Genomic DNA, 27,178 nt, shown 5'->3' on the forward strand with positions numbered 1-27,178 from the left:
AAAAGATCTATAGTTGGGGTTCTTGCTGGCAACTCACAGAATAGAATCTCAGAACTCTTACATCTCAGAAAGAGACCATTGACTGAACTGAGTCTGCATTGCTGCTCCAAACAGCATCCAAACCCAATATCCCCACCCCAATCCACGTAATCCAATATTCACCATGGCTAACCCACCTAGCCTACACATCCCTGGATACTACACAGTAACTTCACCATAGATAACACATTTTGGAACTGCTGGCAGGAACACATGCAGACATGGGGAGAATGTGCAAGGAGTATGGTGGTAACCATCAACACATAGGGAAGCAATCAACCATCAGAACAGATATGTCAGCTGGGCACAAGATCGGTCTCATTGCTCAGCGTACTGGTGGACTGCGTGGTATCGACTGTGTGGTAGTTTATATATAAATTTGGCACAAAAAATTACTTTAAAAACAGAAAAGTGAAATTAGATAACTTTTATCCTAGATTGTCATGGTGATCACTATTAAGAAAGAATGCACATGAGAGCGACAAGGCCATTTGGTTCTGCTGCCTTTTTCAGCAGGCTACGGATTATGTTTTTATTTTTCATGGGAAAATGAATGGAAACACAGGTGCAGTTGGCAACTGAGCGATTAAATATAATGCTTCAGTTGTATTTTGAAGCAGACATGGCACACTTAATTATTTCACATGAAATACATAAGACAAATTAGGCAGAAATAAGAACCTTTAAGAGAGGAGAAACAGGGACAGGGAGGAATAAAGGAAGCATCTGCCGTAAAATTGCTTTACATTGTATTGAATATCCATTTATTTAATTGTTCTTTAACAATAGCATCTGAAAGCATATTCTGTTCAGATCATTGTAAAGAATGAAGCTAAGCTTAAAACACAACAGGTTGAAATCTACATATGAATCCATTACAAATGGAAACATCTATTACACTTTGTATTAGAAAAACAAAAAAAAATGAGAACAGTATGCCTATCTTGAGGTGTAACTAACTTGCGGCTAGTTAGAATTCTTACAGTGTGGAAACAGGTCATTCGGCCCAACAAGTCCACACCAACCCTCCAAACAGCATCCTACCCAGACCCACCCCCCTACTCTTTCCCTGTAACTCCACAATTCCATAGCTAACACACCTAATGTACACATCCCTGAACACTTCTGGGCAGGTTAGCGTGGCCAATTCACCCATCCTGTACATGTTTGGACTGTGGGAGGAAACCTGCACAGATATGGGGAGAATGTGCAAACTCCAAACCAGTTACCCGAGGGTGGAATCAAATCAGGGTCCCTGGCACTGTGAAGCAGCAGTGCTAACCACTGAACCACCGTGCCTTCCTATATTAGTTCACCTTGTTCCATTTTTAATACTTCAGCAAAGAGAAATTCAAGGCCAACTGCATTGGTCCAACTACTGTCTTGCCTCAAATCAAATAACTTTGTGCCTAAATAGTAAAGAATATGTTTTTATTTCTCAAGGGAAAATGAACAGAAACATGGCTGGCAATTGTACCTGAGTGATTAGAAATAATGCTTCTGTTATATTTTGAAGCTGGAAGAGCATGGCTTGATCAAATACAGTCAACACGGCTTTGAGAGGGGTAGGTCATGCCTTACAAACCTTATCGAGTTTTTTGAGGATGTGACTAGAAAAGTTGATGAGGGTCGAGCTGTGGATGTGGTGTATATGGACTTCAGTAAGGCATTTGATAAGGTTCCCCATGGTAGGTTCATTCAGAAGGTCAGGATGAATGGGATACAGGGGAACTTAGCTGCTTGGATACAGAATTGGCTGGCCAACAGAAGACAGCGAGTGGTAGTAGAAGGGAAATATTCTGCCTGGAAGTCAGTGGTGAGTGGGGTTCCACAGGGCTCTGTCCTTGGGCCTCTACTGTTTGTAATTTTTATTAATGACTTGGATGAGGAGATTGAAGGATGGGTCAGCAAGTTTGCAGACGACACAAAGGTCAGAGGTGTCGTTGACAGTGTAGAGGGCTGTTGTAGGCTGCAGCGGGACATTGACAGGATGCAGAGATGGGCTGAGAGGTGGCAGATGGAGTTCAACCTGGATAAATGCGAGGTGATGCATTTTGGAAGGTCGAATTTGAAAGCTGAGTACAGGATTAAGGATAGGATTCTTGGCAGCGTGGAGGAACAGAGGGATCTTGGTGTGCAGATACATAGATCCCTTAAAATGGCCACCCAAGTGGACAGGGTTGTTAAGAAAGCAGGATGCTGCCTGGACTGGAGGGCTTATCTTATGAAGAGAGGTTGACTGAGCTCGGTCTCTTTTCATTGGAGAAAAGGAGGAGGAGAGGGGACCTAATTGAGGTATACAAGATAATGAGAGGCATAGACAGAGTTGATAGCCAGAGACTATTTCCCAGGGCAGAAATGGCTAGCACGAGGGGTCACAGTTTTAAGCTGGTTGGTGGAAAGTATAGAGGGGATGTCAGAGGCAGGTTCTTTACGCAGAGAGTTGTGAGAGCATGGAATGCGTTGCCAGCAGCAGTTGTGGAAGCAAGGTCATTGGGGTCATTTAAGAGACTGCTGGACATGTATATGGTCACAGAAATTTGAGGGTGCATACATGAGGATCAATGGTCGGCACAACATTGTGGGCTGAAGGGCCTGTTCTGTGCTGTACTGTTCTATGTTCTATGTTCTATGAAGCAGAAATGGTAGACTTAATTGTTTTGACCGAAGTATGTATAACAATTTCTATTTGTATTGCACCTTTACTGCAGTAAAGTGTCCTGGGGTGCAACAAGGATTCAAAGCAACTTTAAAAAAACTAGACAAATCATTAACTGCAAAGAGCAATTGTGAAAATTAACCAAAAGGGGAGATACAGGGAATGAGAGGCTGAATAGCACATTAGATATTGATTTAGATATTTAGGGGTCTTGATGGGGTAAATGCAGAAAGGCTGTTTTCTCTACGGGAAAGGCTCGGGCCAGAGGGCATAATCTCACAATATGGAGTGACACATTTAAAACGTAACAGGATGAATTTCTTCTCTCAGAGGGTAGAGAATCTATGGAATTCTTCACTGAAAAGAGGTGGGTCATTAAGTACACTCAAGGTTGAGACAGACAAATTTTTACTCAGCAAGGGAATCAAGGGTTATGAGGAAAAGGCAGGAAAGTGGATTTGAGAATTATCAGGTCAGTCATGGTTTCGTGAAAGGGAGGCAGATATGATGTGCTGAAGGCCTACTTGTGCTCCTACATTTTATGACCTAATGACAAAAGGTCACAATGTCTGAAATGTAATTTGCACTTTCATTCCAACAATGTAAATGAACTTGCTGATTGCTTATCCCTAATTGCCCTCAGAGGGATAGTAAGGTACCTCCTCAACCTACTGCAGTCTCTCATGCAACAACATCCATAGTCCTGTTAAGAAAGGCACTGTAGGATTTGATAATTCTATACATACAGCAACATAGTTCGAAGTCAGGATGCTGTGCGGGTTGGAGGGAATATTGCAGGTGGTGGTTATTGCATGCATTAGCTGCTTTTACCCTCCTAAGTGGCACTGTGTGTCAGTGATGAAGGGAGCAATATTGTAGGTGGTGAATGGGACATAAATCAAGTGATTAGCTTTGCCTAGATTGTCCAGTTTCTCACGCGCTGTTGTAGTCCTTGCTTGTTGGGGCAAACAGAGAAAATTGCTTCTCATCCTGTAATGTCACTGTGGGCAACACTTGACATGCAGCCCATTATGTATTTTAATATCTTTTAATGTGGGAAATCTCACAACCTTTGAAAAGTATGTGGGTGAGCACTTGAAATGTCATAACATTCACAGCTATTCGCCCAATGCTGAAAAGTGGGACTAGTGTGGATTTAGAATGATTTAGTCACGATAGTCCGAAGGTCCCCTTCTCTAGTACAGTTCTATGTAAGGAGGCTGCTGTGCTGCAGCTATTGGTTCTGGGTAACCAGAAAACTCTGCAGCTCTTACCATCTGCTACAGTCACGTCAGAAGGATTTACAGGTTGATAATCTGTAATCAACTCATGATCTGTGGCTTTCAAGCCCCAGGTTAGGGCTCAAACCTGGAGCTTCTAGGTCAGAGGGAGGGGCACTACCCTCTGCACTATTAAGACCTCTCACATTCCATTTCTATAGTGCCTTTTACGACTATTGAAGTACTGCACCTCAGCTTGTTTTAACGTTGGCAATACTGTTTGAACACAGTAAGCTTCCAAACAGCTTTCAGATAAGTGGATTTTAACAATGGCGATCAAGAGCTAAACAGTGAGCCAGGTTATTAAGGTAATCTCCCCTCCAAGAAATCTTAAACACCAAGCTGAGAGGACAGGCAGACCCTTAGTATTCAAACGCATTTGTATTAGCACGGCAGAGATGCATATATCTGCAGCATGAAGATAAGACTGAGTCTGATTCTGTGCACTTGGTGAGCAGTTAGCAACTTCAGTGGAAAGGACTCAGGATAATGATCATGAAGGACACGATATTCACCTGTTTGTGAGCAAGCAAGGACATGTGCCATAAACTGGAGGTGTACCCTTTTTTTAAAACATGGGAGAGACCGCAACCTTTTTGCCAAGCTAGCCAGGAAGAAAGGAAAGAAGAAGAACCAGGCCACAAAAGGCCTTATTTTTGGTTTATTTCACCCTATTGGGTCACATGAACAGGATTGTGACTCCAGCTGGACCTGAATGAATAGTTCAAGTTGCCCTTGGCCCACGTTTTTCTCCTCATTGTTCCCTGCGCCTTTCAAATCTACATACCAGAGTGCTAGTGATTATTCCACTGGTCCTGGCTGCTCCCTCCACTTTGCTGCCACGTACCAACTAGGTGCCACCTCCCAAATCTTGCTAGGGGTCAAGTAGGAAACAGTTCAAGTCACAGTAGGAAGGTGAAAGAGGTGGTACGAGATGAGGAAGAATCTCACTGAATGCATCAGGATAGTTAGCCACCCACCAGTTTCTCAAGATAAAATTGGCCTGAATAATAAAAATCAAGAATAATATAAACAACAGTGGTACTTTATTTTTAGATTAGATTAGATTACCTACAATGTGGAAACAGGCCCCTCGGCCCAACAAGTCCACAAAGCATTTGGAGCATATTTTGTCTCATTTAAGCTTATAAACATTACTTCTAATTTCTCCCAACCAAATCATTGATAAAGATCATGAGTTACTGATCCTTGTGGTCACACCATCCACCAGTCTCAGGCTGTCAACCAGAAAATGAATCATTTATTTATTTTCTGTTTTCTGGTCATTAATCAGCTAATGCATTAAAATATATTTCACCTAATCCTACATGCTGTAAAGAGATAGTTGGAACTGCTGATGCTCGAGCATGTAGGATAACAAGGTGTAGAGCTGAATGAACACAGCAGGCCAGGCAGCATCAGAGGAGCAGGAAAGCCCGAAACGTCAGGTTTCCGGCTCCTCTGATGCTGCCTCTGGCCTGCTGGGTTCATCCAGCTCTACACCTCGTTGTCCCACATGCTCTAGTCTTATTTACAAAATGTTGTGTGGGATCTTACCAAAAGTCTTCCGAAAATCTAAGTAAATCATATTCATCACATCCCCTCATTTATTCTGCTGGATACATTCTCATAAAACTTTAACAGACTTGTCAAAAATGATAGATAACAAGGTGTAGGGCTGGATTACACAGCAGCCAAGCAGCATCTTAGGAGCAGCAAGGCTGATGTTTCGGGCCTAGAGAAGGGTCTAGGCCCGAAACATCAGCTTTCCTGCTCCTAAGATGCTGCTTGGCCTGCTGTGTTCATCCAGCTTTACACCTTGTTATCTCAGATTCTCCAGCATCTGCAGTTCCTATTATCTCTTGTCAAAAATGATTTCCCTTTCAGAAATCTATGTTGACTCTGCCCAATCCTTCCATCAGTTTCTAACTGTCCTGTTATCATATCCTTTATTATAGGTTTGGGATTTCCCATATCTGATGTTAGACCAACAATGCTGCTCTCCCTGCTTTCTCTTTACCTCCTTTCATAAATAGTGGGGTTACAGTTCCCATTTTCAAATCTTAAGGGGCCATTCAAGAATCCATTGAATTCCAACAGATGACATATCTTTATGTCCACCTCTATCAACAGGCTGTGATATATCTCATCGGGGGATTTATCTACTTAAAACCCACTGACTTCTCAAGTAACTTCTCACTTAAGTAACACTGATCTCTTGCAGTCACTCATTTACATGGGTCCCTAGGCTCTCCATGATCCCTGGTGACTTTTCGTTCTTTCTACCATGAAGGCAGATCCAAAATATCTGTTTTGTTTCTCACCATTTTTTTTTATTCACTATTATCAATTCACCCGACTCTGCTGATAATGTAACTATGTTTATTTTTGTTAATCTTTTCCTTTTTAAATTCTGTAAAAGCTTGCATAGCTTTTAGGTTTATTGCTAGTCTCCTCTCATTCTATTTTCTCATTCTTAATATTTTCCTTGATACTCCTTCGTAAAATTCTAAAATGTTCCTAATCCACAGGCTTACCATTTTTCCTGTTAATTTAATAGGCTTCCTACATTAGTCTAATATGATTCTTATTTTGTCAGTCACGGTTGTATGCTGTCCTTGCTGGATTTTTGTGCACTGAAGGAATGTATTTTTGTTTTAAACTATACATTTCTTTTAAAATGTTAGCAATTGTCTGTGTACTATCACATCTTTTAGCATTGTTTCCCAATCCACTATAGCCAATTTTCCCCTCACAGCTTCACCAATTCCTGGTTTCTGAATGAACTAAACATAATCTAAAATACTGTCACATTGTGATCACTCTTTCCGGAAGGCTCCTTTACAAAATTATTAATTAAAATTATTGCGCAATAGATCCAGTGCAGTTAATTTGATAGTTAGTTCCTCAACATTGCTCCAGAAAGCCATCTTACAATCCCAAAAGAGATGGTAAGAACTGCCAATGCTAGAGTCAGAAATAACACAGCGCGGGTCTGGAGGAGCACAGCAGGCCAGGCAGCATCAGAGGAGCCGGGAAGTTGACTTTTCAGGTCAGGACCGTTTTACAGAAAGGTCCCTGACACAAAACGTCAACTTCCCTGTTCTTCGGATGCTGCCTGGCCTGCGGTGTTCTCCAGCTCCGCACTGCATTATATCTATTACAATCCAGGAATTTCTCCGGAACAACATTAGCACTAATTAGGATTACTTAGTCTGTATTTAGATTGAAATCCCTCATTATCACTGAAGTACCATTAGTTACACATACCTCAAGTTAGAGAGTTATGGAGTCAGACTTGTACAGCACAGAAACAGACCCTGCAGATCAACTTGCCCATGCCAACCAGATATCCTAACTTTGTAACAGCACTATTTATATGCATAAACATCAACCTAGCCAAAGAAACAAATGCCACACTGCTAGTCAAATTAAGTAAGCAGACAACCCAGGACACCAACCACATCAATAAGGACACCACCGTGAAACTACTAGATTTGTGCCTCACAACCCACTTCATCTTCAACACAACACATATAAACAAATCAACAGAACACCATTGGGATCCCCAATATCAGGACTGATTCCAGAAGCAGTAATGCAAAGGTTAGAACTGACAGCACTCCCCACTATACAACCCAAACTTTGGGACCGATACGTAGATGACGCTTTCATGATTAATAAACGCACAAAACTACAAGAAACCCACCAATGCTTAAACAACTTCCTTAGCGGGATAAACTTCACAAAACAGAACAACAACCAACTACCCTTCCTGGACATAATGGCAGAACGCAAAAAAATGGGGAACTCCAGACTGGCGCATGTAGGAAGACCATACATATGGACCAGATACTCAATCACGCTAGCAACTATCCAAACGCACACAAACAGAGCTGCATCAGAATACTATTTAAATCAGCCACAACATATTGCAGTAACTTGGAACTATGCAAAACAGAACACAAACACTTGAACAGACTCTTCAAAAGAAATGGATACCTGGAAAGCACAATCTGCTGTTACCTCCATGACAGACCACGACGGGAAGACACAACATGATGTGAATCGCTTATCACCTTACCATACATGAAGGACATTTCAGAGGTGACCACAAGACTACTCAGACCCCTAGGTATTACAGTAAGCCACAAACCAACAACTACCCGACGACAGCTATTGACAAATGTAAAGGATCCCATACACAAAACTGGCAAGACTGGGGTTATATACAAAATTTCTTGCAAGGACTGTAAGAAACACAACATAGGTCAAACTATAAGTAAATTGACAATACAGACACATGAACACCAACTCGGCACCACGAGACACGACCAACTTTGACTTGTCTCACAACACGTAGACAAAGGACACAATTTCAACTGGGGCAACACAACCACAGTTGCAGAAGCCAAACTGAGACAAGCTAGGGAATTCCTGGAGGCCTGGTATTCCAACTGGAACTCCATCAACAAACACACTGAATCAGATCCTGTGTACAAACCATTGAGAAACAAAACTGGAAGTAATACTAACCACCCCAGCCAACCGAGGCACATAGATAACAAGCGGGACAGAACACCAATGCTGCATCGGAAACACACTGACAATGTTACCTAGCAGGGTGACAAAACATTTGCAACCAAACCCACCAGCTCAGCGAGCATGTCTACAACCTCAAAGATAAGCATTCTAAACAGCTTCGTCACTACCCTGTATACCTGTGATTCTACCTTCAAAGAACTATGAAAATGCACCCCAAGGTCTCTCTGTTTGTAAACACTCTCCAGGACCCGACCATTAAGTGTATAAATTCTTCCCTCTTCTGCCTTACCAAAATACAACACCTCACAGTTATCTAAATTAAACAACAACTGCGATTCCTTGGCCTATCAGATCAAGGTCCCATTGTACTCAGATAATCTTCCTCTACGTCGACTACACCACCAGTTTTGGTGTCTTCTGCAAACTTACTAATCATTCCTCTTATATTCACATCCAAATAATTTACATAAATGAAAAAAATGCAGTGGACCCAACACTGCTCCTTGCTGAACATCACTGCTCACAGGTCTCCAGTCTAAAAGACAACCCACTGCATCAGAACAAGAACCCCCTTGTTCCTTCTGTTTCTGTTTTTTTGGGGCGGCATCGTGGCTCAGTGGTTAGCACTGCTGTCTCACAGTGCCAGGGACCCGGGTTCAATTCCACCCTCAGGCGACTGTCTGTGTGGAGTGTGCACATTTTCCCCATGTCTACATGGGTTTCCTCCATGTGCTCTGATTTCCTCCCACAGTCCAAAGATGTGCAGGTTAGGTGGACTGGCCATGCTAAAGTGTCCGTAGTGTTCAGGGATGTGTAGCTTAGGTAGGTTATAAAGGGGATGGGTCTGGATGGGATGCTCCAAGGGTTGGTGTGGACTTGTTGGGCCGAAGGGCCTGTCCACACTGTCAGGTTTCCACCACCCTGTTTCCTACCTTCAAGCTAATTTTGTATCCAAACGGCTCGTTCACTCTGGATTCCATGTGATCTAACCTCGCTAATTAGTCTACCATGTGGAACTTTGATGAATGCCTTGCTAAAGTCCATAAAGACAACATCTACCACTCTGCTCTCATCAATCTTTTCACCTCTTTAAAACAACTCAATCAAGTTAGTGAGACATGATTTCGCGTGCACAAAGCCATGTTGACTATACCTGATCAGTCCTTGCTTTTCCAAATACATCTCCTCCAACAACTTATCCACCACTGACATCAGGCTCACTGGTATTTAGTTCCCTGGCTTTTCCTTATCACCTTTCCTAAATAATGGCACATATTGGCCATTCTCCAGATTTCTGGTACCTCATCCGTGGCTATCAATGATACAAACATCTCAGTAAGAGAGCCAGTAATCACTTCCCTAGCTTCCCACAAAGTTCTGGGATACATCTGATCAGGTTCTGGGTATTTATGCATCTTTATATATTTTAAGACTTTCAACATCTCCTCCATTGTACTTTGGACACTAAGATATCACTATTTATCTCTCCAAGTTCTCTAGCTCCTTTGCCAGAGTAAATACTGATGTGAAATACTCATTTAGTATCTCACCAATCTCCAGTAGTTCAGAACGTAGAGGGTCTTGTTGACCTTTAAGGGGCCCTATTCTCTCCCTGATTTGTCCTTAAAATATCTGTAGAATCTCTGTGGATTCTCCTTAATCCTATCTGCCAACACTTTCTCATGTCCCCTTTTTGCACCCCTGATTTCCCTCGAATGTACTCTTACTGCCCTTCTACTCCTCTAGGGGTTCACTCAATCCCAGCTGTCTATATCTGACATATATCTCCTCCTTTTTCTTGACCAGAGCCTCAATTTCTCTAGTCATCCAGCATCTCCTATACCTACCAGCCTTGCCCTTCACACTAACAGAAACATACTGCCTCTGAACTCTTCTTATCTCATTTTTGAAGGCCACCTACTTTCCAACTATCTCTTTACCTGTAAGTAGCCTCTCTCAATCAACCTTTGAAAGTCCTTGCCTAATCAAAATAGGCCTTACTCCAATTCAGAACTTTAACTTTTAGATCAGGCCTATCTTTTTCTTAACTATTTTAAAACTAATAGAAATATGATAACTGGCCCCAAAGTGCTACCCCCACAGACATGTTAGGCACTTGCCCTGTATTATTTCTCAAGTCCTTACGTATAATGTGATTTACATAGCCATTGTTGATTGATGGTCTAAAAACAACTACGTTTTTTTGCCTATTGCTACTTCTTAATGACATCTGACTCTACACCTTGAACTATAGAACCAAGTAATTTTTCACAACAATACTGATGTCCTCACTAATTAACAGACTTTCCCACTAACTTTACCTCACTTCCGGCTCTTCCTTCATTTTCCATGTACCCTTAGATGTTCAGATCCCAGCTTTGAGTTCCTAGTAACAATGTTCTATGTGTCTGTAATGGCTTTCAGATTATAAATATTAACTTCACTTTGAGCTGCTGATTTGTCTGTTTTGTTATGATCATTAGCTCCGTTGACTGGATGGCTGGTTTGCAATGCAGAGTGACACCAACAGCATTGGTTCAATTCCCACAGTGGTAAAGGTTACTATGAAGGACCCCCAAACTCTCACCTGGCTCGAGGTTTGGTGACCCTCAGGTTAAACCACTGGCACTTGTCTCTCTAATGAGAGAACAGCTTATGGTCCGGTTGGAATATGGCAATTTTTATCTTTACCTCTGTTATGATGCAGTGAGCATTCAGCTAAACAACTCTTAATTCGTTTTTATTTTACAGTTTTTGTAAATTCAGGTCCATTCTATTAGGACTCTCTTCAGTTTACAATCACTATTGCTTCCTAGTACCTTATTCTTAACTTTACCATTATCCAGATTAATTGCCTTGTCATTTCCCTTTAACTTACTCAAATTTTGCCAGAGCATGATCCGAAACGTATCTGCCCCATTGAGTTTAAAATTCCCTCAAGTAGTACTAATTCTCTAGTTATGACTTGTTCCAGCACAGTTCAGGTGACGTCTGTCCCAACAGTACAGCCCCTAATTTCCCCAATACTGGGTCCAGTATCAGAATCGAATTTTCCCACACCTTTCTTTGAACCATGCATTCAGCTCTCTAATTTCCTCTGTGCTATGGCAATTAGGCATAGTAGGCAGAGATAATGGAAAGTGCTGATGCTGGAGAATCCGAGATAATAAAGTGTGGAGCTGGATAAGCACAGCAGGCCAAGCAGCATCTTAGGAGCACGTTTCAGGCCTAGGCCATTCATCAGAAAAGGGGAAGGGGGTTCTGAAATAAATAGGGAGAGAGAGGGAGGCGGACAGAAGATGGATAGAGGAGAAGATAGGTGGAGAGGAGGCAGACAAGTTAAAGAGGTGGGGATGGAGGCTGTAGAAGTGAGTGTAGGTGGGGAGGTAGGGAGGGGATAGGTCAGTCCGGGGAGGACGGACAGGTCAAGGGGGTGGGATGAGGCTAGTAGGTAGGAGATGGGGGTGCGGCTTCAGGTGGGAGGAGGGGATAGGTGAGAGGGAGAACAGATTAGGGAGGCGGGGACGAGCTGGGCTGGTTTTGGGATGCAGTGGGGCGAGGGGAGATTTTGAAGCTTGTGAAATCCACATTGATACCATTGGGCTGCAGGGTTCCCAAGCGGAATATGAGTTGCTGTTCCTACAACCTTCAGGTGGCATTGTTGTGGCACTGCAGAAGGCCTAGGATGGACAGGTCGTCGAAGGAATGGGATGGGGAGTTGAAATAATTCACGACTGGGAGGTGCAGTTGTTTAGTGTGAACCAAGCGTAGGTGTTCTGCAAAGCGGTCCCCAAGCCTCCGCTCGGTTTCATAGTTTGGCCTCTCAAGCCTGTTCCACCATTCAACAGGATAATGGCTGATTCGACATTCCTCAAATCCACTTTTCTGATTCTTCCCTGTCATGGTTGATTCCCCTACTGATCAAGAATCCAACTACTTCAGCCTTAAATACACACAAGGGCGCTGACAGTTCTCTTTGGCAATTAGTTCCAAATACTCTCAACTCTTTGAAAGAAGAAATTCATCCCCATCTCAGTCTTAAATTGGCAATTCTTTCATCCTGTGACTAAGCCCAGACTCTCAAAGAGGGGGATAACCCTCTCACCATTTGTCCCTGCAAAGCCCCATAACAATTCTATATGCTTAAATGAGATCACCTTGCATTCTTCTAAGCTGCAATGAACAGAGTCCAAATATCTTTAGTCTTTGCTAATCAGACTATCTCTCTATACCATGAATCATCCAAGTGACCATTCTCTGAACTGCCTCCAATGAAATAACCTGTTTTCTTAAATAAGGGAATCAAAACTGCTCACAGGACTCCAGATGTGATTTCGGTTGCACCTTGTACAACTGCAGTAAGATTTCTCTACCCTTATACTCCAACCGTCTTGAAATAAAGCGAAACATCAGCCTTCCTGATCCAATGATGCTGCTTGGCCTGCTGTGCATTCAGCTCTACACCTTGTTATCTCATCTTGAAATGAAGGCCACTGTTCCATTAGCCTTCCTGATTCATGCTACACTTGTGTGCACAAGTACCCCCAAGTCTCTTTGTGTTGTAGCCTTCTTCCTCAAAGTTATTAATACATTTGGTAACAGTTATGATCCCAGTGTGACTCCAGTGGAACCCCACCAGTTACAGATTGCCAACCAGAAAAAGAATCCGAATCCCTCTTCCTACTTGCCTTTTTCCACCCACTAGCCAATTTTCTATCCATGCCAATATACTACCACCAACACCATGAGTTCTTATCTTGGGGACAACCTTTTGAGATACTTCATCAAGCATCGTGTGGAAGTCCAAATACAGCACATCTGCTGGTTCCCTTCTATCCTCGGCTACCTGAATTCTTTCTATCAGCTCGAGTGAATGGTGTATATTCCTCTGACTATGCTGATGCTTATTAGCACTACACTCCTTTTTCGATTCCCCTGGCTCAAATCGTGTCTTGTCCCATGAAGAGTCTACTTATCCATTCTACAACACTCGTTTTTGACCATACAAGCTGCACAAGCTTTGAACCTACCAGAAAACTACAAGGACGGAAGCTCCACCATCCTACTTTCTCTATTACCTGAACCGCCTGACTCTCAGTCACACCCTCTTGTCACTGACTACTGACCAATTCAGATTACATTAACTAAGGGGCGGGGCACTGCTGCCTTCTAGAACAAAATGCCTCCTCCCTTACACCCGGCTGTAGATCAGCCTCCACCTCAGAAACTAAGCTCAAGATGTAAATGCATGTGCAATGAATTACTACAGTTTCCAAGAGCCTCCAGATGCTGGAGTCATGACAGATCACCTGCCCTGACATATTTATTATCTTAATTGAATGCATTTGTTTATAACATTAAATTACAGTTCCCCATCACACCTAACTCTAATTTCACTATGCTTCAAGCAACACTCAGTTCAGGCTTTCCTTCCTCTTGATTTCTTTTTCTAAAAGACACCAGTGAACCAGTTAAGTTTTATGACAATGTCATGGTTAGCAATACTGAGACTACTTTCCAGATTTATTAAACAATAGTGGAATGCGAGCCACCTCCCAGAGCATCAGCCTGGCTCTCCGGATTAAGAGTGTACGGACATTACCACAAAACTACTTTCTGGATAACTATAACTATTCCATTACTGATGATGTGTAGGTGATTATGTTGGACTGACATGGACAAAGTCACAAGTCACACGACACCAAGTTATAGTCCAACAGGTTTATTCCATTCTTCTAAGCTGCAATGAACAGAGCACTGCAGCTGTCTGAAAGCTTATGACTTCAAATAAACCTGTTGGAATACAACCTGGTTTCATGTGACTTCTGACTTATTCCATTATTGAAGCACACAAGCAATAAAATAAAAAAGTTTGTACCGTGCAAGAAAGAAATTCAATAATTACAATAATCCTCACCATCCTTTAAACATCAGAAAAACTTAGACTTCCTAGTAGGCCATGTTACTACCTTAAGTTTTTGTGTCCTCTATTTTTCCCACCAATGATGACTAAACTGCATGGCAAAGCAAGCAAATGGCAACTTATTTCCAACTATATACCAATATCTCATACTTAAGCACTCGTACAGATGTAGTAAAAAGCAGATTGACAAATCAACTGTCTTTCAATCAGTTAGGAAATTTTAAAAGGCATGGTAAAACGAACAGATGCCCTCATGCTTCATGTGATGTTTGCATATTGATACATTCGCACCAGCCCATCATTACATTGTCTGTACACACATCTGTGGGGCTGGACATCACAGGGATAAGAAGGGATCAGGCCATGGAAACAATGACATTTTAAAATCAATTCAGGTCATCAAACTTAAGAATGATGGTGGAATGGCTGTTGGCTTGAGTACGGACATTGGAGAGCTGAGGCAACCCAAAAACTTCCCTCAACTTTACAAAGGATAGAATACTGCAGTGGCTGGCTTGCCAGAAATTCATTGAACAACATCTATAAGGTCCAAGTAACGATTGATTTTAAAACAAAATTAATGAGAAGAAAACAGTAACTAGCCAATAATTAATTTTGAGAAGAAACCAAAAACATTTCTTCAATCAAAATTTAATTTTTTAATGTCCTAATGATTTTGGAACATTTAAAAGGCATCTAACTCAGGCTTGAAAGGAAGAAATCGAAGAATTTGTTGGTAATATCAGGTGGAAGAGAGGTAGTACGGAACATAAACACTGCCATAGTCCATCTGAACTGAACAGCCTACTTCTGTATTGTAAATTCTATGCAATTCAGTAATCTGTTCTGAGCAATACATAGCTTAAAAACAATTTGAAATTATTTCAGATGTAGTAATTCTTTGTTAATCACAGTTGCAAATCAGATTAATTACGAAAGGTTTTGCTTTTGCGCAGCACTTCATTGCATAGGACAAAGAGCTCCACAGTTAGTGAATTCTTTATGAAACGTGTTTGCCAACAGTAACTACATCAGCTAGCCCGTAAAGTAAAAGACCGGTGAATCTGCTTTTGATGGCGTCAGAGATAATGGGAACTGCAGATGATGGAGAATCCAAGATAATAAAATGTGAGGCTGGATGAACACAGCAGGCCAAGCAGCATCTCAGGAGCACAAAAGCTGACGTTTCGGGCCTAGACCCTTCATCAGAGAGGGGGATGGGGTGAGGGTTCTGGAATAAATAGGGAGAGAGGGGGACACGGACCGAAGATGGAGAGGAAAGAAGATAGGTGGAGAGAGTATAGGTGGGGAGGTAGGGCAGGGATAGGTCAGTCCAGGGAAGACGGACAGGTCAAGGAGGTGGGATGAGGTTAGTAGGTAGATGGAGGTGCGGCTTGGGGTGGGAGGAAGGGATGGGTGAGAGGAAGAACAGGTTAGGGAGGCAGAGACAGGTTGGACTGGTTTTGGGATGCAGTGGGTAGAGGGGAAGAGCTGGGCTGGTTGTGTGGTGCAGTGGGGGGATGGGACGAACTGGGCTGGTTTAGGGATGCGGTGGGGGAAGGGGAGATTTTGAAACTGGTGAAGTCCACATTGATACCATTGGGCTGCAGGGTTCCCAGGCGGAATATGAGTTGCTGTTCCTGCAACCTTCGGGTGGCATCATTGTGGCACTGCAGGAGGCGCATGATGGACATGTCATCTAAAGAATGGGAGGGGGAGTGGAAATGGTTTGCGACTGGGAGGTGCAGTTGTTTGTTGCGAACTGAGCGGAGGTGTTCTGCAAAGCGGTCCCCAAGCCTCCGCTTGGTTTCCCCAATGTAGAGGAAGACACACCGGGTACAGTGGATGCAGTATACCACATTGGCAGATGTGCAGGTGAACCTCTGCTTAATGTGGAATGTCATCTTGGGGCCTGGGATAGGGGTGAGGGAGGTGGTGTGGGGGCAAGTGTCGCATTTCCTGAGGTTGCAGGGGAAGGTGCCGGGTGTGGTGGGGTTGGAGGGCAGTGTGGAGCGAACAAGGGAGTCACGGAGAGAGTGGTCTCTCCAGAAAGCAGACAGGGGTGGGGATGGAAAAATGTCTTGGGTGGTGGGGTCGGATTGTAGATGGCGGAAGTGTCGGAGGATGATGCGTTGTACCTGGAGGTTGGTGGGGTGGTGTGTGAGAACGAGGGGGATCCTCTTTGGGCGGTTGTGGCAGGGGCGGGGTGTGAGGGATGTGTTGCGGGAAATACGGGAGACGCGGTCAAGGGCGTTCTCGATCACTGTGGGGGACAAGTTGCGGTCCTTGAAGAACTTGGACATCTGGGATGTGCGGGAGTGGAATGTCTTGTCGTGGGAGCAGATGCGGCGGAGGCAGAGGAATTGGGAATAGGGGATGGAATTTTTGCAGGAGGGTCGGTGGGAGGAGGTGTATTCTAGGTAGCTGTGGGAGTCGGTGGGCTTGAAATGGACATCAGTTACAAGCTGGTTGAATGAGATGGAGACTGAGAGGTCCAGGAAGGTGAGGGATGTGCTGGAGATGGCCCAGGTGAACTGAAGGTTGGGGTGGAAGGTGTTGGTGAAGAGGATGAACTGTTTGAGCTCCTCTGGGGAACAAGAGGCGGCGCCGATACAGTCATCAATGTACCGGAGGACGAGGTGGGGTTTGGGCCTGCGTAGGTGCGGAAGAGGGACTGTTCCACGTAACCTACAAAGAGGCAGGCATAGCTGGCGCCCATGTGGGTGCCCATGGCCACCCACTTAGTCTGTAGAAAGTGGGAGGAGTCAAAAGAGAAGTTGTTGAGGGTGAGGACGAGTTCAGCTAGGCGGATGAGGGTGTCGGTGGAGGGGGACTGGTCGGGCCTGCGGGACAGGAATAAGCGGAGGGCTTTGAGACCATCTGCATGCGGGATGCAGGTGTATAGGGACTGGACATCCGTGGTGAAGATGAGGTGTTGGGGGCCAGGGAATTGGAAGTCCTGGAGGAGGTGGAGGGCATGGGTGGTGTCACGGATGTAGGTAGGGAGTTCCTGGACCAAAGGGGAGAAAATGGAGTCCAGATAGGTGGAGATGAGTTCGGTGGGGCAGGAGCAGGCGGAGACAATGGGTCGGCCAGGGCAGGCAGGTTTGTGGATTTTGGGAAGGAGATAGAAACAGGTCGTGCGGGGTTGGGGAACAATGACGTTGGAGGCTGTGGGTGGGAGGTCCCCTGAGGTGATGAGGTCATGAATGGTGTTGGAGATGATGGTTTGATGCTTGGGTGTGGGGTCATGATCGAGGGGGCGGTAGGAGGTGGTGTCGGAGAGTTGGCGTCTGGCCTCGGCGATGTAGAGGTCAGTGCGCCATACTACCACTGCGCCACCCTTGTCTGCGGGTTTGGTGGTGAGGTTGGGGTTGGTGTGGGAGCGGAGGGCTGCCCGTTCTGCAGGGGAGAGGTTGGAGTGGGTGAGAGGGGTGGAGAGGTTGAGGCGGTTAATGTCTCGAAGGCAGTTGGAGATGAAGAGGTCGAGGGAGGGTAGGAGACCTGGGGGTGGTGTCCAGCAGGAGGACTTGCGTTGGAAGCGGGTGAAGGGGTCATCCAGGAGGAGGACTTGTGTTGGAAGCGGGTGAAGGGGCAACTCCCGCACATCCCAGACGTCCAAGTTCTTCAAGGACCGCAAATTTCCCCCCACAGTGATCGAGAACGCCCTTGACCGCGTCTCCCGTATTTCCCGCAACACATCCCTCACACCCCGCCCCCGCCACAACCGCCCAAAGAGGATCCCCCTCGTTCTCACACACCACCCCACCAACCTCCGGATACAACGCATCATCCTCCGACACTTCCGCTATCTACAATCCGACCCACCACCCAAGGCATTTTTCCATCCCCACCCCTGTCTGCTTTCTGGAGAGACCACTCTCTCCGTGACTCCCTTGTTCGCTCCACACTGCCCTCCAACCCCACCACACCTGGCACCTTCCCCTGCAACCGCAGGAAATGCTACACTTGCCCCCACACCTCCTCCCTCACCCCTATCCCAGGCCCCAAGATGACATTCCACATTAAGCAGAGGTTCACCTGCACATCTGCCAATGTGGTATACTGCATCCACTGTACCCGGTGTGGCTTCCTCTACATTGGGGAAACCAAGCGGAGGCTTGGGGACCGCTTTGCGGAACACCTCCGCTCAGTTCGCAACAAACAACTGCACCTCCCAGTCGCAAACCATTTCCACTCCCCCTCCCATTCTTTAGATGACATGTCCATCATGCGCCTCCTGCAGTGCCACAATGATGCCACCCGAAGGTTGCAGGAACAGCAACTCATATTCCGCCTGGGAACCCTGCAGCCTAATGGTATCAATGTGGACTTCACCAGTTTCAAAATCCCCCCTTCCCCCACCGCATCCCTAAACCAGCCCAGTTCGTCCCCTCCCCCCACTGCACCACACAACCAGCCCAGCTCTTCCCCTCCACCCACTGCATCCCAAAACCAGTCCAACCTGTCTCTGCCTCCCTAACCTGTTCTTCCTCTCACCCATCCCTTCCTCCCACCCCAAGCCGCACCTCCATCTACCTACTAACCTCATCCCACCTCCTTGACCTGTCCGTCTTCCCTGGACTGACCTATCCCCTCCCTACCTCCCCACCTATACTCTCTCCACCTATCCTCTTTCCTCTCCATCTTCGGTCCGCGTCCCCCTCTCTCCCTATTTATTCCAGAACCCTCACCCCATCCCCCTCTCTGATGAAGGGTCTAGGCCCGAAACGTCAGCTTTTGTGCTCCTGAGATGCTGCTTGGCCTGCTGTGTTCATCCAGCCTCACATTTTATTATCCTGCTTTTGATGGCCTTGATCAAGAAAGCAGAGCCGTGGTCAGAAAGAATGAAAAGGACATTTCAATATGTGCTACAAAAACAAGGATACCGGATAAATACCAGAATGAAAAAATAATTGCTATCATCGAGGAAAGAGCCAGTGAATGAGGATTTGTTTTGAAATAGCCAACAAGATGAGAGGACCAAATGCGCAATCCTGGTGTTGGGTATTCTATGATTCTATAAACATAAATTATAAGATTAAGAGACTAACTTCGAACCACTCTTAGGTAAGAAATAAAAAAAGAGGCATGCATAAGGTTTAGGAAACTAAAGACATATATAGCAGGAAAAAACTCAAACGAGGAATCAGGAGTGCTAAAAAGGGCCATGAAATGCCTTTGGCAAACAGGATTAAAGAAAATCTCAAGATGCTTTACATAAACATAGAACACAGAACATAGAACATAACAGCACAGTATAGGCCCTTCGGCCCTCGATGTTGTGCCGACCTGTCATACTGATCTCAAGCCCATCTAACCTACACTATTCCATGTACGTCCATATGCTTACCTAAAGAAGCAAGAGGGTAGCCATGGAAAAGGTAAGTCCAATAAAGAATGAAAGGAGGAAATTTATGCGTGGAGCTGCAGGAAGTGGGTGAGGCCCTTAACAAATACTATATGTCAATATTCAGAAAGGAGAAGGACACGGTGGATGGTGAGACTAGAGAGGTGTATGTCGAAATTCTAAGGCATGCTGATATAAAAAATGGAGGAAGTGTTGGGTGTTTTGAAAAGCGTTCAGGTGGACAAGTCTTCAGGACCAACTGTGATCTATCCCAGAATGCTGAGGAAGGCAGTTTGAGGAAATTGCTGGGGCCTTGTACAATATCTTCGTATTCTCTTTATCACAGAGTCCCAGAGAACTGGGGAATTGCCAAAGTTATTCCTTCATTTAAGAAGGGCAATGGGGAAATTCCAGGAAACTACAGACAGTGAGCATTACTTCACTGGTAGGGAAATTATTGGAGAAGATTCTCAGGGAAAGGATTTACTTCTATTTTGAAACCTATGAACTTATTAGCAATAGGCAGCATGACTTTATGTGGGGAAGATCATGTCTCACAAACATGACTGAGGTTTTTGAGGAAGTGATAAAGATGACTGATAAGGGTAGGATAGGACATGTCCATATGAACTTTAGCAATGCCTTTGACAATCTCCCTCATGGTAGGCTGATATAAAAGGTGTATCACGTGGGATCCACAGTGACCTGATATGATGGTTACAAAACTGGCTTAGTTATAGAAGACATACAGAAGAGTACTGGTAGAAGGTGATTCTTCTGGACCAGTGGTGGGATCCCTGGCACTTGTAAAATATATAAATGATTTGGAAGAGTATATAAGTGCACTGAATAGTCTGGTTGCAGGTAACATAAAGATTGGAGGAGCTGTGGATGTTGAAGAGAATTACCAGAGGATATGACAGGACATACATAGGCTGGAGACTTCGGCGGTGAAATGGCAGATTAGGTTTAATCCAGACAAATGTGAGGAGATATATTTTGAGAGATCTAATATAGGAGGGAAGTATACAGTGAATAGCAGATCCCTTAATAGCATCAACAATCCAAAAGATCCAGGTGTACAAGTCCACCGATTGCAGAATGTGGCAACACAATTCGAAAAGGTTGTCAAGAGGCATACAGCACTTTTGCCCCAACTGTTAAGGCACATTGAATTGGAAGTTATTTTCCAGCTGTATATAACTTTAGTTAGATCACATTGGAATACTGTGTACGGTTCTGGTCCCCACAGTACCAGAAGGATGTGGAGGCTTTGGCGAGGGTACAGCAAGGGCTTAACAGAATTATGCCTGATTTAGAGCATATTAGCTATAAGGAGAGATTGGACAAACTTGCTTTGTTTTCACTTGAATGTCAAAGAATGAGGTGCAATCTGATTTAAGTTTACAAAATTATGACAGACATGGATAGATCAAAGAACAAAGAAAATTACAGCACAGGAACAGGCCCTTCGCCCCTCCAAACCTGCGCCGATCCAGATCCACTATCTAAACCTGTCACCCATTTTCCAAGGATCTGTATCCCTCTGCTTCCTGCCCTTTCATTTATGTCTAGATACATCTTAAGTGACGCTATCGTGCCCACATCAACCACCTCCGCTGGCAATGCATTCCAGGCACTGACCACCCTCTGCGTAAAGAGCTTCCCATGCACATCTCTTTTAAACTTTCTCCCTCTCACCTTGGAATCATGACCCCTAGTAATTGAGTCCCCATCTCTGGGAAAAAGCTTCTTGCTATCCACCCTGTCTATACCTCTCATGATTTTGTACACCTCAAACAGGTCCCCCCTCAACCTCCGTCTTTCTAATGTAAATATTCCTAATCTATTAAACATCTCTTCATAGCTAGTTCCCTCCATACCAGGCAACATCCTGGTGAACCTCCTCTGCACCCTCTCCAAAGCATCCATATCCTTTTGGTAATGTAGTGACCAGAACTGCATGCAGTCTTCCAAATGCGGTCAAACCAAACTCCTATACAACTGTAACATAACCTGCCAACTCTTGTACTCAATACCCCCTTGGATGAATTAAAGCATACCATATGCCTTCTTGACCACTCTACCGACCTGCGTTGCCACCTTCAGCATACAACGGACCTGAACAGCCAGATCTCTCTGTGCATCAATTTTCCCCAGGGCTTTTTCATTTACCGTATAGTTCGTCTTGAACTGGATCTTCGAAAATGCATCACCTCGCATTTACCTGGATTGAACTCCATCTGCCATTTCTCCACGCAACTCTCCAATCTATCTATATTCTGCTGCAGAACAGAAGGTCACAGCCATTTTTTCCAGGGTAGAAATGTCAATTACTAGGGGACATATGTTTAAGGTAAAAGGGGGTAAATTTTAAAAGAGTTGTGAGAGGTCAAAGGCATCTTGACAGATCTATGAGTAGACAGGGAATAGAGGGATACAGATTGTATGGAGGCAGAAGGTTCTTAGTTTAGAAAGCACAGTCATGGTGGGCCAAAGGGCCTGTTCCGGTGCTGTACTTTCCTTTGCTCTTTGTTCACTCCAAAAAGACATCAGGACATCACAAAATGCGGGTGGAACAACCTATGCAATGCTTCAACATTTAGCTACAATTGGGTTATTCTGAAAGTCTGTCTTGATCCAAATTACAAAGTCACCAGCTATACATTATCAGTATTAACATGCTTGTTCTCCAGTATTCAATAGCGTCATATTTTGTATTCAATCCAAACTGGGTTTAGCAGATCAAACAGTCTAACCTTACAACAGTCAAGCCTCACTACTGAACACCGATAAACATCAGGAAGCAGAAACCCTTGGGCCATTCATTCTTCCTGACAGCATCACAAGCAGTTCATTAAATCTACCTGAACTGTCGTTAAACCAAAGCAATAAAGCTCATTGAACAGACTACACAATCGGCGAAAGTTTTCTACTTCAAACTGCAAAAGCCCAAAATATATTCATATGCAAAGCACGACTCAATAAAATGTGGACATTAGTCGTCACTTTGTACTTTGATCGAAATGATGAATAGGTATCCAAGTAAAACAAACATAAATCATGAGTACGACTATTTATTTGACCAACGAGCTACCATACAATAATAGAAAGTGTATTTTCGTCCTTTTCCTGATTTGAATTATCTTAGAGTGCCACGATAACAGCAAACTTCTTGTCATTTTAAAGTATGCAAAGATTGTATGAATTATATTTTCAAAATTACAGCAGGATTCGCCTGGTGACCTGTCTGGTTATTCAAAGTCGTTGTTTCTTTCACATGGACGAACTAATCACCAATAGAATTTATAAATACAAACATCACAAGTGGTGTCATTGGGATTAATTCCAAAACTACAGAAAAACGATGGGAGTGTGGAGATGGTACAGAAGTGCTAAACCGTACAAAATGAGTGTAATGGAAAACAGTAGAGACTGAACGTGGGGAGCTGCTGCTGAAACCCTGCGGCACTTACACCCCGATATCGTTAGCACCGGAAAGTATAGCTTCAAATTTCAACTAAGCGCTGCCCAAAAGCAATGCGGCTTTAAAATGAGGTGCAGCGTAGGAAGCGAAGACACAGTGCGCCTTTAAACTATTAACTGATGGGGATGAAAGTCTCTCCACAGCCTCACCTGTCTTCACAATCCTTGCACTTGATGAGGACGGCGGCGCTTTGACAGAACAGCTCCTCGGCCATGGTTTTGGGGATTCGAATCGTGAGGCCACATTCACCTCATGGTCAGCCCTTAAGAGAAGATCCCGTCGGTGAGTGAGTGACGACGCGGCGTGGCCTTTCCCTCTCTCACATACTGGATGACTCGCTCTCCGAGCCCCGCTGCTAGCTCCAGGTGACGGATGGACTGGGCCCGTCGCTCTGCTCACTCCCTCGGTTGCCAGGGGTGACCGTTCCCGGCTGTGTTCCCGCCACCTTCACAGCACCGCCAAAGAGCCAGCCCCGACAGTCCGGCGCCAAGAGGAAAACGCCCGTACCCGTTGTTTTTCGCCCTCGTTGCTTCCTGCTGCCCCCTCTTGGCCGGGATGAGTGTCCGGCAGCAATTGCGCTCCCAGTACAGTAAATTCTTGATGTTCAACGCTGGAAAAACCAGCTGAAGTGCAATACAGAAAACACTGGACTCAACCAGCAGGTTCTTGCAGCATCTGAGGACAGGGAAATAGTTAACATTTCTGGTCAAGACCATGGAGCAGAACTGCTGAAAAATCATTGTCTTGAAACAGAAAACTAAATATTTCTAAATGTTTCTGAAGAAGGGCCTAGACCCGAAACGTCAGCTTACCTGCTCCTCTGATGCTGCTTAGCCTGCTGTGTTCATCCAGCTCTACACCTTGTTATCTCCCTCTACTGACCCCTTTTCACACCTCCAACATACCCCCTCCACCTGGACACCACCCCAAGGCCTCCTACCCTCCCTCGACTTCTTCGTCTCCAACTGCCGTCGAGATATCAATTGCCTCAACCCCTCCACCCCTCTCACCCACTCCAAACTCCCCCGCAGAATGTGCAGCCCTCCGCTCCAATCCCAACCTCACTATAAAACCCGCAGACAAGGAAGGCGCAGTTGTAGTATGGTGCACTAACCTCTGCATCGCCGAGGCCAGGAGCCAACTCTCTAACACCTCCTCCTACCCCCCACCTTGACCATGACCCCACCCCGACCACCAAACCATCACCTCCCAAACCATCCACAACCTCATCACCTCAGGTGACCTTCCACCCACAGCCTCCAATCTCATTGTTCCCCAATCCTGCACTGCCCGCTTCTATCCCCTTCCCAAAATCCACAAACCCGCTTGCCCTGGTTGACCCATTATCTCCACCTGTTCCTGCCTCACCGAACTTATCTCCACCTATCTTGACTCCATTCTCTCCCCCTTGGTCCAGGAAATCCAAAACTACGCCCATGTCACCACCCACACCCTCCACCTCCTTCAGAACATCCAATTCCCTGGTCCCCAACACCTCATCATTACCATGGACATCCAGTCCCTATACACCTGCATCCCCCATACAGATGGCTTAAAGGCCTTCCACTTCTTTCTGTCCTGCAGGCCCGACCAGTCCCTATCCACTGACACCCTCATCCGCTCAGCTGAACTCGTCCTCACCCTCAACAAATTCTCTTTCAATTCCTCCCACTTCCTGCAGACAAAGGGGGTGGCCATGGGTACCCGCACGGGCCCAAGCTATGCCTGCCTCTTCGTAGGTTACATGGAACAATCCCTCTTCTGTACTTACACTGGCCCTAAACCCCACCTCTTCCTCTGTTATATTGATGATGACTGTATTGGCGCTGCCTCGTGCTCCCATGAATAGTTCATTCACTTCACCAATGCCTTCCAACCCAACCTCAAGTTCACCTGGACCATCTCCAATACCCCTCTGTTCTTCCTGGACCTCTCTGTCTCCATCTCTGGCAACCACCTAGAAACCAATATCCATTTCAAGCCCATCGCCTCCCACAGCTACCTAGGATACACCACCTCCCACCCACCTTCCTGCAAAAATGCCCTATTCCCAATTCCTTTGCCTCCACTGCATCTGCTCCCAGGATGAGGAATTCCACTCCCACGCATCTCATTTTCAAGGACCACAACCTCCCCCGGCTCATGGTCAAAAACACCCTCGACTGTGTCTCCCATATTTCCTGCGACTCATCCCTCACACCCCCTCCTGGCAATAACAATCAAAACAGAATCTCCCTTGTCCTCACGTACCACCCCACCAACCTCCAGATCTAACACATCATCCTCCGACACTTCCGTCATCTGCAATCCGACCCCACCACCAAAGACATTTTTCACTCCCCATCCTTATCTGCTTTCCGGAGGGACCACTCAGTCCGTGACTCCCTTGTCCGGTCCACACTCCCCTCCAGCTCCAACACACCCGGCACTTTTCCCTGCAACTGCAGGAAGTGCTACTCCTGCACCTACATCTCCCCCCTCATCCACTGTTCCTGTTGTGGCCTCCACTACATCGGGGAACCCAAGCAGAGGCTTGGGGACCACTTTGCAGAACACCTATGCTCGGTTCACACTAAACAATTTCACCTCCCAGTCACAAACCATTTCAACTCCCCACCCCATTCCTTCGACGACATGTCCAGCCTGGGCCTTCTGCAGTGCCACAACAATGCCATCCGAATGTTGCAGGAATAGCAACTCATATTCCCCTTGGGAACCCTGCAGCCTAATGGTATCAATGTGGACTTCACAAGCTTCAAAATCTCCCCTCCCACTACCACATCCCAAAACTAGCCCAACCCGTCCCCGCCTCCCTAACCTGCCCTTCCTCCCACCAATCCCCTCCTCCCACCTCAAGCCCCACCCCCATCACCTACCTACTAACCTCATCCTGCCCCATTGATCTGTCTGTCCTCCCCGGACAGACCTATCTCCTCCCTACCTCCCCACCTACACTCAACCTTCCATAATCTGTCATTTGACTGATACTGTACCATTCAGTTTCACCTATCAAAGTGGAAAACTCCACATTTATCCATGTTATATGATGTCTGTAATGCATTTGCCCACTCATTTAATTTGTCTAAAACACCTGAAGACTCCTTACATTCCTCCTTACTACTCATATTCCCACTTAGTTTGTGTCATCTGCAATCTTGCAATATTTATGCTATTCTCTCTCCAAACTATTAATAGACATTCAAATAGTTGGGGCCAAAGCACTGATCCCTAGGGTACACTACTTGGTATCATCTTCCATTCTGAGAATGACCCATTATTCCTACTCTCTGTTTCATGTTTCCTTAATCATAATTCCTAATCAATGTCAATATATCACTAACAATCCCATGTGCTTTGATTTTGTATAGCAACCTATATATGGGGTTTTTATCAAAAACTATCTGAGTATCTAAATACGCCACATATACTAGCTTTTCCTCATCTATTCCACTGCTGAATCCTCCAAAAACTCCAGTAGGTTTGTCAAACATGATTTTCTATTCATTAATCCACATTGATTTTATATAATCCGATTGGTATTTTCTCTGTGTTCAACTTTTCTATTCTTCCCACTGAAATAAACAAATGTTCACATTCCCATGTAGTGGAGATGGAGTACACTATCAGCCAATTTTTTTGTCTACTCACCTAACCTATCCAAACCGTTGTATACCCCTTAGAACTTGCTATCAGTAAATTAATCCCTTGGACCATGTTAGAATCTTAGGATATTTTAGTTTCAGCTTGGTCATTTTGAAATACATACTCTCCTTGCAGTATTTCTAAAAAAGGTCAAGTGTAATAATAAAGGTTAACTTTGCAACAAATACACAATTCTGAAATATGTGGGAGTTCCCATGTAAGAATATAATTTTGAATGGAGATAACAAGTTGT

At 44.9% G+C, this 27,178-nt stretch overlaps 1 protein-coding gene across 2 annotated transcripts in view; it reads right to left on the reverse strand.

Moving 5' to 3' along the window:
• The window catches only part of sass6 (SAS-6 centriolar assembly protein), an 87,860-nt gene extending 64,084 nt beyond the window's left edge, over positions 1 to 23,776 (reverse strand). For both annotated transcript variants that reach the window (XM_048527756.2, XM_048527755.2), the window contains exon 1: positions 23,433 to 23,776. In XM_048527756.2, the coding sequence (XP_048383713.1) occupies positions 23,433 to 23,497 (65 nt within the window). In that variant the 5' untranslated portion in view covers positions 23,498 to 23,776. The remainder of the gene's footprint in view (positions 1 to 23,432) is intronic.
• Between the last annotated feature and the right edge of the window lie 3,402 nt (positions 23,777 to 27,178).

Source organism: Stegostoma tigrinum, chromosome 3 (assembly GCF_030684315.1).
Source record: "Stegostoma tigrinum isolate sSteTig4 chromosome 3, sSteTig4.hap1, whole genome shotgun sequence".
Lineage (NCBI taxonomy): Eukaryota > Metazoa > Chordata > Chondrichthyes > Orectolobiformes > Stegostomatidae > Stegostoma > Stegostoma tigrinum.